The sequence below is a fragment of the Crotalus tigris genome, unplaced genomic scaffold (genome assembly GCF_016545835.1).
Source record: "Crotalus tigris isolate CLP2741 ecotype Arizona unplaced genomic scaffold, ASM1654583v1 scf7180000017735.2152567, whole genome shotgun sequence".
NCBI classification, from domain to species: Eukaryota; Metazoa; Chordata; class Lepidosauria; order Squamata; family Viperidae; genus Crotalus; species Crotalus tigris.
In genome coordinates, this window is record NW_024096601.1 from 1,769,666 (window position 1) to 1,781,784 (window position 12,119).

The following is a 12,119-nucleotide window of genomic DNA, read 5'->3' on the forward strand; positions in this document are numbered from 1 at the left end:
GTCCTTCTCTTCATTAAACGAGACATACCCAATTCCAGCAACCGTTCCTTGTATGTTTTATCCTCCAGTCCCCTAATCATCTTTGTTGCTCTTCTCTGCACCCTTTCCAGAGTCTCAGCATCTGTTTCAATTTCTCCTTTCTCATGAGGGTCTCTCCTTTTTGAACGTCTGGAAGGAGGGGGGGTGCTTCTGCAGCCCTGCACGCCCCCAAAGAGCAGCCCAGCCGGCCTTCCCTGACCCCCCCACCCCACCCTGCCGCCGCCTGATGGGAAGAAGGGAAGTGGGGGGGGGTAGGTCTCGGCCGTCCGTGCCCCACCGCTGGGGAAGGGCCGCGCGCACGCTCGGGCGCCTCCGCCGGTACCCAGCATGCCTGACGAGGCGGAGGGAGGCGGAGGGAGCGGCCCGCATCTCCTCATCCCTCTGCCCGCCGCATCCCAGGGAGCGACATGGCCGGCCCGGCTCAGCAGCCGCCGCTTCCCGCCGAGGGCAGCCAGTAGCCGCCTCCCTCCTTTCCTCGCGTCCGCCCCGCCTTCTCCTCCTCCGCCGGCCCTGAGGCGGGAGAGCCGGCCTCGCCGCCGGCCTCGCGGGTGGGAGCGGCGGCGGCGGCGGCTCCTCCACCACCATGGCGGCCTCCGAGCTCTTCACGAAGGTGAGGCGCGCGCTCGCGCGGGAGGGAGGCGGCCAGGCCTGCCCGGGTGGCCGTTGGGGGGGTTGCCTGGCAACGCCGCGGGCGGTGGGGGGAGTGGGGGGGCGAGCGCCCCCAAAGGGGTGGCTGCTGACTACCCGTTTTTGTGGGGGGAGGACTGGGGGGGTCTCTTTCTGACGGAGGGGGGGCGAAGGAAAGGAGTCTTCCCCCCCATCCCCATCCCCATCCCCGTCCTTGTTTGCATTGTCTTCTAGGTTGGTGCTCAGTGAAAGACATGTGTCCTTAAATAATATATATTTTATATGTGTATATTTAAATAATATATATTTTATATTGTATATTTAAATAATATATATTTTATATATGTGTGTATATATGTGTGTGTGTGTGTGTGTGTGTACACATACATACATATTTGTTTTCTAACCAAAGACCTACCTGCATACATACATATATACATACATACATACATACATATATATTCTGGCTCTTTGGCTTTGTGTGATGCTCAGTTTTGGATTGCATCCCCCCCCCAATGAAATGCAAAAAGGACGACATGCCCAACCTGGGCCTACAGCATCTTTCACATCCTGCATCTTAACTGCCATGTCCTCCATCTATTTTGTCTCATCACTATCGATGTCTCTTTCCGCAAATGCAAAGGAAAGGGGTTGTAGCCTCCTCTTTTACAGCCCTTTTCAAAACTTGTTTTAGGACTTTCACACCTGCCTTTTGCTGTTTTGGCAGGCCCTGCCTCAAGATTCCTCCACCCCCCCCCCTTTTCCTGCCAGCAGCGGTTGCAAATTTTAAGTCACTGCCCTACAAAGACTAAGAAAGCATAATTTTTGTGCATCAGAAAAACTAGCTGTTTTTTTTTTACGATGGCAGCGAAGGCTCTAGGTAGGAAAAAATCTGCTTTATCAGTGCATGGATGGAAAGCTGTCTTTTGTTTATAATAAGGCTTCTTTGAACTATTGTCTATTCTGCTACATAAGCGTGAACCATATTTGGTTTAATTGTGTTTGTTTATTTACAGTACTTACGACACTGCCTGGTCCCCAAAGACTCTGGGTGGTGTAGAGTGCATCATTTAATGAAAAGAAAAAGCTGACATTAAATAACTACAATTTAATATAAAACCCCAAAATTAACTACCAAAGGAAAGCAAAGATAACACCCAAGACAGGCATGCATTGTCAGTCATGTGGGACCAAAACCGTGTTCAACCAGCTTTCATTTGCTTATGGAATTGCAGCAAGCTGGGAGCTCCGAATATTGCTGAAATGAAAGTACTGTCGACCATAAGGTGGGGGCTATTTTAGAGAAGGCCTACCTGGCAAACCTCACAAGGAAAGGAAATGTTCAGGTTCCCTGAATAGCAGGCTGGCTGGGGAGATATAATTTTGGCAAATCTTTGCCTAATTGCAATGTCATTGTAATATTTTCTTATTCTGTTCAGTAATAAGTTTGTTGTTCTTGGTGGTAAAAGTGGCAGTTTTACTTTCTTAAGACTGTACAGCTAGGGATAGGCTGTGTCTGGGAATGATAAGAGATTGATGTTACTGCTGATAAAAAAATATTTCACATCTACAAGGTTGTGACTTCCGTGCTATAAATTGCTTGGCTGCTATGATAATCTAGGCAAATCTTAAAACAGAAATTATCCTAAGCAGGTAAAACCTGCTTATTTCCTTTTTTTTCTGGAACTCTCCATTCTTTATCTGTTCGTTGGAATAAGAAAAATACTTGGTCTTTAGGATGCTTCAAAAAAGGTTAAGATGGCAGCTGTGACTGTCAATGGCAGCTGTGACTAAGTGCTTCTCTTATTAATGCAGTATGAGAAATTAAAATGTGTGAACAGTTAACTTTTAAAGAGGTGGATTTAGCGATGGCCCAGGGTGCTGTAACTTAAGATGCTGTGTTCCTCTCTAGATGCCTACATTTCTCTTAAACTCCTCTGTTAGTATTTTTGCTTTCCTGCTGTCTAGAGAACTTCAGAGCCTTAAAAAAACGGTGATATAGAAATGGCAATTTGTTTTTTCTTTAGGGACGTGTGTTACATTAATTAATTATGCATTAGCATATTACAATTTAGAGTGAATCATATCACCTTTTTATTTTACTTGTTCCTTTGCCCCTTTTGAAAAGGATTTTTCTGGGGAGGTGCCTTTGAGTCAATCTTAACTCCTAGTAACTGCCTGGGCAAGTCCGTAAGTTTCCTTGGCAAGATTTTTGGAAATGGCTTGCCATTGCCTTCTTCCTAGAGTTGAGAGGGAGTGACTGGCCCAAAGGCATCCAGAAAGTTTTGCGCCTACGACAGGATTATAACTCACATTTTCCCTAGTTTCTTACCTAATGGCTTAAGCCTCTACCCTAAACTGGCTCATTTTGAAAAAGTATGTGTGTTTAACCCAATTCAAAGGTCCTGAAGGTTGTGCAACCTAATAAATTTTCCAGTCACTTCATTTGGAGTGATGTTGCAGTCTTTTAGCTTGAATTGACTCCATTCATTAGTCAGCCAAGCTTTTGTTCTTTGACTACATAAATTGGAACTAATGCAGTTCAACATAAAAAACAGGAACCACATCAAGTGAAAATCCCCTAAATACTGTAGCAAGGCAACAAAATCTCTCTATTTGTGACACTGGCTTTCACTAAGTGACAGATGGTGCTGATCTGTGGAAAGTGGAATAGGGTGGTTTTATTTTGAAAATAAGGCAAGCCATTTAAGCACTTGAATCAATCTCTAGTCAGAAGTAAGTCTGTTCAGTGAGGTTTGCACTGGAGGTGCAAGACGTAGCTGCCTTCTGTTATAACCCATGTGGATTTGATAGGTTGCGTTGAGAAGGGTATGCAGCCATATATTCTATTTCAAAGAATATTTTCAGCTGTCTGGCTGTGAATTTACCCTTAAGAGATGTTTTCCATGTTTTTTTTTCCTTAATGGATTTTCTTATGGGGGCAGATGCTGAAGGATGCGTGCATATAATGTATGTTCTTATTTGTGGTTTTTACTTGTATGTAGTGTGCACTGTGGACAGGAATTAATTTCGTTGTGAGTTACACAATGACAATAAAGATATTCCTATTCTATTCTGTTCTGTTTTGTTCTATTCTATTCTAATGATGCACAGATGAAAGAAGCAGTCGAAAAACTGTTGCAGAAAATGTTTCCTGGACTTTCCTTCCTCCTCTTTACTTAATTTTGTTGTGAGTTACACAATGACAATAAAGATATTTCTATTCTATTCTATTCTGTTCTGTTCTGTTCCGTTCCGTTCCATTCCATTCTATTCTATTCCATTCTATTCTATTCTATTCTGTTCTATTCCGTTCCATTCCATTCCACTCCACTCCACTCAATATTTTCTATTCTATTCCATTCCATTCCATTCCATTCTATTCTATTCCATTCCATTCCATTCCATTCCATTCCATTCCATTCCATTCCATTCCATTCTATTCTATTCTATTCTATTCTATTCTATTCTATTCTATTCTATTCTATTCTATTCTATTTCATTCCATTCCATTCCATTCCATTCTATTCTATTCTAATGATGCACAGATGAAAGAAGCAGTCGAAAAACTGTTGTAGAAAATGTTTCCTGGACTTTCCTTCCCCCTGTTTAAAATTCAGTGAATGTGGTGGGATCAATATTTCCATAGCCTGGAAGCATCCAGATCTTACTGGCCCTGGTTTAAGCTCATTTGCGTGGAAATCTTAATGAACGTAGGATTTCTGATGGCCTGGAATTTAGAGCATAGCTATAGTGGGGCAATGGATAAATGTGTTCCGAGCCCTAGGCGTTTCTTTAACCAGATGTTATAGCTCAGCTGACCAGGGTGGCCTGTTTGTTTCAATGGAAGTTATATATCTGCTTAAGATCTAAGGTCAGATTTGGGAGATGGAAAATGTCTGAAATAAGCAAAATATTTATGGCTGAGATGAAAGCAGGATATTTGTAGACAAAGACACTTTTGTCTAGTTTTCTCCTTTCTCCTCTATTCATCTGTCTCCAGGTATTGCAGTGGTAGTGGTGATGATGATGATGATATTTTGAGACCACCCAACTCCCAAAGGACTTTGGGTAGCTATACCCAGAAAAGACCAAATACAAAACATGTACATCTGGAAGACTAAAACAGCCAAATATGCCCAAACCAACAAAACAACAACAACAACAAAGGCTCAGCGTCCATTGTAACCCCAGACCTGGGTGCAGAGCCACATTTTAATGGCTGAGCATCATGGTCTGAGGAGCTAGCTATATAAAATTGCAACAACAGGTAGGATACAGACAAGCAGTTAGAGAAATGGTGTGTGAACCCAGTTTAACAAATGTAAATGCAGTGTGTTGGTAGACTGACAAGCTGAAGTTACAATTTCTTTCTAAAGGGAAAAAAAAAAACACCTTTCTTTCCATTCCTTTGTAAAGACCAGCACTGCCATTTTGGTTGATGAAGATTTGTCTCACTGTGCAGTTTATTCCAAGGAAAGTATGATGAACATGGGCAGAGCTGACTGAAGAGAGGCAGCATTTTATATATGAAGAAATAATCTTGCTTTACAGGGCCTTTCATAGGAAATGTTTATTCATATACGGTGGGCAGACCAAAACCTGCAACTTCAAGAAATCAGTCTGGATGTATTGCCTTTCACTGAAATTCTTTGGAAAAAGTATCCTCATGGTTGTGAATATTTGCAAGCACACTTTCAAGAGGTACCCTTCCACAGATCAAGGCCTCATTTTGAAACATGTTAATTAGAGTGAACCCCTAAACATTACGGTTTGAGCCTCATCAAGTGATAGCAATAATGTCTCGCTCCTGTGAACATCTTCCGTGTTAACGTATTTTCTGTAGAGAATCAGACAATCCACAGCCCTGTCTAGGATGTATTTTGATCAGCTGATGTTCTGTGAAATTGACAGTAGCTAGAATTTCTCATCATCTGCATGACTGCTAGGAAGTGGGCCAATATTTTTTTTTTAGCATGATGTGGAGTAAAATGTGAAAACATCTGTTCTTACATGACAGTACATCTGCTCTCTGTGCATAGATTATATCCATGTGAAGATTCTCTTTAACAGTTTAAAGAGCCTATTTTTTTAAAAAAAAACCCCAGCCTTGTAGCATGTGTCTTGAGCATTTCTTTAACAATACACATTAGCATTTATTTTTAAAAACCTCTTTATCACTTTCAGTGAATTAATTTATTTTGGGGTGCGGCAGGTGATTAATCTTTAACTGCTGAATAGGCTCAAATATCCAAACCGCTAACCCTTCTTGTTGATCCAGTCCCGCCTATGAATCAGTACTTTGCAAGATGATTTGATACAGTGCTTTAAAAGAGGTTGAAAAAGGGAAATTCCAAATTTTTGTTATGTTCTGATATTACCACCATTGTTACTGATATAGATCAAAAAGAATTACCTGTAGAAGCTATAGCTGGATAATAGCAATTAGGTCTGTAGCCGGCTGTGGCCGTCTGAAAGATATATTTATTTATAAAATGTAGAGACTGTCCATCCTGCATCTGGGCAGTGTATAATTATCGTAGTAACATTTGGGCTTGTTTTACAGATGGCCTTAACCTATGATTGCCATAACCCATGGTTTTACCATGATGTATTGACTAACCCCCATTTTGCTAGATTCCCAAAACACTAAGCTATAAGGATACAATGTGATAAACTTTATTGATTCGCCAATTGACCACATCAAACATGAGCATTAACCACAGTAAAATACAATAAAATGAGACAAGATACAAGGGAGGTGAGATTAAGTCATTAAGTGAGATAAGTCCATTAAGCCATGATGGAAAAGTTTGCAAATCCAAAACTAAATTGTCTAAGCATAGACATGGTGGTTGATCTGGTGCAACGTTTGGTATTTTACTTGGTCCTCCTGTGGAAGCTATTATCAACCGCAGATAATGCAGAAGCCAAGGGTATGTACATAATCTCAGTGAAAGGAATTAAGGGGGGGGGAAGCTGAATAGCTGCCAGCTGTTGGTGTGGGGGACATGGTAATGGCTACTGTCAAGAAAGGCGAGCAGAGCTGAGAAAGAAGGTGCAGCCAGCCTTAATGATTTGTCAAAGGAGGGGGAAAAAAGATAGGGTATTGTTGTATTTTGAAGACAGTGCAGGAGTGATAGCAAATAACAAAGGAGAAATGAAAGGCTCTGTTAGCATATGCCCTGATGCCAAAGAATGTGCAGATCTATGCCCAGAATTGCTAACAATGCACTTGTTCTTGGTAAAAATCAAAACCCTCCTCCCATAGCAATAGTACCTAAATCAGTGATGGCGAACCTTTTAGAGACCGAGTGCCCAAACCGCAACCCAAAACCCCATTTATTTATCACAAAGTGCCAGGGCTGCATCAGCATTGTGGTGCCCTCGGGGGGGGGAGCCAGGGAGGTGCCTCTGAGTGCCGCCTCTGGCACGCAAAAACTGGGGGCGCAAAAATGGGCCACCGTGCTGCAAGGCGCAAAAACGGCCGCCGCCGCACCACAGGGTGCAGATACAAGGCGCTGCATCATGTAAGAACGGGGCAGGGCTAGTGAGTATCACGCAGGCACTAGCCCCACCCCATTTGCAGTGCAAAATGCTTCCTCCTCCCTTTTCTTCCAGTCCAACAATGGTTGGTGACCTCTGCTCTACCACTTCTACTCAAGCTTGCTAGTCTGCCGCTTCGCCTCCTTTGTGCTGGATGGAGCTCCTGCTCCGGGTGGCGGGGGTGGCCTGATGGATCTGCTGCTGGAGGTGGTCTGTGTGCCAACAGAGAGGGCTCTGAGTGCAACCTCTGGCACGCGTGCCATAGGTTCGCCACCCCTGACCTAAATGTATATACCGCTCTACTGTGCTTTACAGCCCCCTCTAAGCGGTTTACAGAGTCAGCCTGTTGCCCCAACAATCTGGGTTCTCATTTTACTGACTTCGGAAGGATGGAAGGCTGAGTCAACCTTCAGCCAGTCAGGATCGAACTGCTGGCAGTGAGCAGTGAGCTAACCTGCAATACTGCATTCTAACCACTGCACCACCAGGGCTCAGTAAAGCCCATAAGCCAGCGGTTCTCAACCTATGGGTCGCGACCCCATTTGGGATCGATCGACCATTTTACGGGGGTCGCCAAACAATGCGATCCGCCATTTCCCCCCCTCGGGGTGCCGCCGCGCATGTGCGCTGCACGTGGGGCCGCCGCCGCGCATGCGCGCTGCGCGTGGGGGCGCCACCATACATGGGCGCGCGTGGGGGTGGGCGCGCATGGGGGCGCATGGGGGGCATGGGGTGGATGCGCATGGGGTGCGCATGGGGGCGGGGTGCGCATGGGGCGGGTGCGCATGGGCGCGCATGCACGGCACGTTTGTGTGACGGGGGTCGCCGTCACACAAACGTTGAGAAAAGCTGCCATAAGCACACTACACAAGGCTTGATACGATGTATGAGGTCCATTCCATTCTAGCTGTAGCTTGATTCAAGTGCACCGCCATGTGATACACTCCTCAACTTATTGGCAGAGCATGCAATGCTAGCTTATTGACTAGCCCTCTCTATTACAAAGTTTGTTTGAAAAAACACCATTTTAGCAGAAGGTTAACCCTGAGAAGAAGCAAGGTATTCCAGACTGAGATGGCTATGGCCAAAAGAGCATGAAGTATTTCCAGGTTCCTGTCCCCTTAACAGTGTGGAGGGGAAGGCCACTAAATGAAATGGCTCGTAATACAGCAAAATTAATTTATACAGGGAGCAGAATTGAGGGGGGGGGCATGCAATGAGTACGAGCAAGAAGCCAAGATTAAGGCAGGTTATTGAATATTAATTCTTTGGCTATTAATCTCCCTGTTTCTAGAGAGGGAAGAACGAAAGGCCCAGTGCCGCCAGCTTAATATGAATGGTGAAAACAAATTATCGCTAGGAGCAATGTTTTTTTGAACGCTGGCATTTGATGACTCTCACAAGACAGTGGGATTTCTCCGTTCTTTCAAGAGGCGCAGAGAGGGAACACTCTTGCCTTTTGTGCTGGGGAACTTTTGGGCAAGGAAAGAATCCAGCAATCTGACATAGTTGTCATTCAGTTGATCCTTACGTAGCTTTGAGAGTGGATAGTATCACTTTGCCTGTTAGAATCAGCTCAAACCACAAGGCTTACTAGCAGACAGCAGGGAGTAGGTCCTATCCCATGCCTCGCTTACCAAGGTGACAATGATTGCTGCCCAGATTAGTAGAAGTTTGCATCACCGCGAATACTGGAAAACAGTGGATAGCTTGAACCATATGTACATTCAAGTAAGTTACCGTCTTATTCTTACTTTTTCTTCTGCTTGTGCCCTATCCGTTATCGGATGTTGGCGATCATGTTGGCGATCCTGTTTTTATCAGCAGCCGCACGAAAAAGTGCAGCTGAGTTTTGTCCGAACCAGTCCCTTAGATTTTGAAGCCACGATGTTCTTCTTCTGCCTGGACCTCGTTTGCCTTCCATCTTTCCCTGGAGGATTAAATGGAGTATGCCATATTTTTCTGGGTGTCGCATCACATGTCCGAAATATTTTAATTTTCGTTTTTTAATTGTTTTGATGATTTCCCTTGGCTTTCCCAGGCGGCTTATCACCTCCTCATTTCTGATCTTGTCAGCCCAGCTTCTATGTAACAGCCGCCTGTAAATCCACATTTCAAATGCTTCCAGTCTCTTAGGTGGCCTTCTGTCAGAGACCAACTCTCTACTCCATAGAGCAGGATAAAAAAAATATAGCATCTGACAAGCCTGATTTTCAGTCTTAGGCTTATGTCGTGACTGCAGAAGACCTTTTTCATTTTGAAGAATGCTGTTCGAGCTTTCTCTATCCTAGTCTTTACTTCAGTGGTCATGTCCCAGCTTTCATGTAAATTAGAACCGAGGGATTTATTCAGAGATCATAACCTCTTTGCCAAGATTGTAGTCCTGTTTAAAGTTGCAGAAGAGTTTGGTTGATTCAGTTGCGGTGGATTGCACCCGAAGGGAATGAATATTTATGTGTGTTAGGGAAAAGTATGGAGTACAGTTTTAATAGAAGAGAATAGTATATTTTGGTGTGTAAATTTAGCGATCAAACTATGACTTGTATTCATTGTCTGTGTGGGTCTTGAGTGTTCTAAAGGTGAACTGTTTTTTGTTTTTTTTTCTACCTATGGAAACTGACAATTTTGGAATAATTCTGAAATGTTTCCCAGTTCAGATTGGCAGAATCTAATACTGCATTCAAGTTTAAAATACTGTGATTTTTTTCCCAAAAAAAGATGCTACATATTTAACTTTATATTAATGAAAGAGGATGCTGTTTTTTCCACTATTAATTTGGAATACCGTATTTGCCTCAGATTGCTACCCTGCAGTGTGTTGGCTCTAATTTTATGGAATGTTATGGAAGTTACAGGAGTTAAAGATAATGGGGAGCACCAGCTAGGGAAAAACTATATTACATTTTATTGCAAAGTAATTACTGTTCAGTGTAGTGGGACTTATTTACGGAGACATTCTTCAGTCTTATTATATTGTAGAGTTCTGTCTGGGTGCTTGATGAGGTTCCTGGTGCCTAACAGCTGAAGAGAAAACATTGCTTCTTCAAACTGGACAAATTTCTCGTTGGACAACAAAGCAAGTTTTATTTGACAAACGTTTCTTCTTAAATTATCTAAGAAAATGTGATGATAATGTAATAGTTCTGTTATTGGTTCAGCTTCTAATGTTGACCTGAGGGTAAAAACGGTTTCTTCTAATGACTTATCATTTTTTACACCGCACGCCTTGGTTTTTTCATTGATAATAAGGCGGTCCCAATTGCTCCCGGAATAAATTAATATCAGCAATGGGTGCTCTCAAGTCTTAAAAGGGTTGCAGCTTAAATTGCAATGTGACTTCCTTGTGGGGCTTCATTTTTTGCTTTTTCTATTGCCAATCTTCTAGATCAGGGGTAGGCAACCTCGGCTCTTTTATGACTCGTGGACTTCAACTCCCAGAATTCCTGAGCCAGCATAGCTGAGTCATAAAAGAGCCAAGGTTGCCTACCCCTGTTCTAGATATAAGTCTGCATACAGTCTTCTTCCTGTTAAGATGGAAAAGCAGCAAAATAATGTGTTTTTTTTAAAAAAAAAAATCCAAAGTTTAGTCGTGTAGAAATCTAACATAGTTTGCTGCCTGTATTTCTTTCAGTGGAGGAAGACTTTTTTAAAATTGCAGTTTGAAGTAACACAGTGCACTCAATAATGTGAATAGAGACATAGATTAAAACCTTCCCCCCTGCTTCATTAGTTTTCAGTTTGCGAGGAGTATTATGAGAGGAGAACGTCTTCTTCCTCTTTTCCTCTACTAAATTTGGTACAGATTTGCCAATCTTCTGTCTTCCTGTTCTTGCAAACGAAGCAAGCTAGATTTCTGATCGAACAGTTGCATTCTGAACAAGGGTGTGCCATAACTGATGGACAGCAACTCTGTTTGAGCCAGAAATATGTTTTTATGCTTCTGATTGAGATAGCACTTTGCCATAATTATGCCAGGCCAGCAGAGCTGGCTGGGGAATTCTGGGAGTTGAAGTCCACATATCTAAAAGTGGCTAAGGTTGAGAAACACTGCCTTAACCTCTGTTGACATTGTATCGCTACCAGAGCAAAATTTGTCTTCTTTACTTCCTTTAGTATTCCATTAAACCAGTGGTTCTCAACCTATGGGTCGCGACCCCATTTGGGGTCGATCGACCATTTCACGGGGGTCGCCAAGCAAGGCTGTCCGCCATTTTTTCCCCTTTTCCAGCGGGTGCCTTACCTCCCTTGGGCTGGACCAGCTGGTGGCCCAGCCAGTGGTCGGCGTGCTCCGTCTCTGCTGCTTGCCAGCTACGCCTCGGCTGGCGCAGGGGGCGGCACCATGCATGCACGGCGGTCCCGGGCAGGGAAAGTCCTCGACTTACGACCGGTTTAGTCCTCGACTTACGACTGGTTGGGGGGTTGTGGCATTAAAAAGGTTGAGAACCACTGCATTAAACTGTTGAAAGGAAAATCTTCATCAGGGTCCCGTCCAAGCCGGGAATAAACAAAATGGAGACTGCTTTAGAAAGAAGGTTGTAGTTTATTGAGGAGGAGAGCCAGACAGAAGTGTGGCTCTGAGAAAGCTGACCACATGTAGTAGGGAGTGGTGGGTTTTTATACCTTCTTGAGCTTTTGTTTGGAGTTGTTCCTGTGCCATGAACTTTGACCTGAGTCTGAGTGTGCCTTTCTGGTATTCTGATGGCCGTGGGTTAATCCTATTATGTCCCAAAGGTCATATCCTGCTTCCCTGAGGCTGTGGCTGATGGCTATGTCCTGTGTTGGATTTTTCGGTGTGAGGGATTGTTGACTCTAGGGATCTTTGTCCTTCTAATCCCATCAGCTCTATGCTTCCAGGTGCCAGTCTTTCTGAAAGGATTATGATATCTGTATTTCTACAGAGCTGGTTT

The 12,119-nt window shown here is 43.7% G+C and overlaps 1 protein-coding gene across 4 annotated transcripts in view; it reads left to right on the top strand.

The window, feature by feature from the left end:
• The first annotated feature begins 396 nt into the window (after nucleotides 1-396).
• MYO5A (myosin VA) overlaps nucleotides 397-12,119 on the top strand; it is a 73,396-nt gene continuing 61,673 nt past the window's right edge. The window contains exon 1 of one of the 4 annotated variants that reach the window (XM_039339593.1): nucleotides 397-649. In XM_039339593.1, the coding sequence (XP_039195527.1) occupies nucleotides 623-649 (27 nt within the window). In that variant the 5' untranslated portion in view covers nucleotides 397-622. Of the gene's footprint in view, nucleotides 650-8,142; nucleotides 8,944-12,119 lie in introns of those variants that run through there. The other 3 variants (XM_039339594.1, XM_039339592.1, XM_039339591.1) reach the window with 3 other exon arrangements.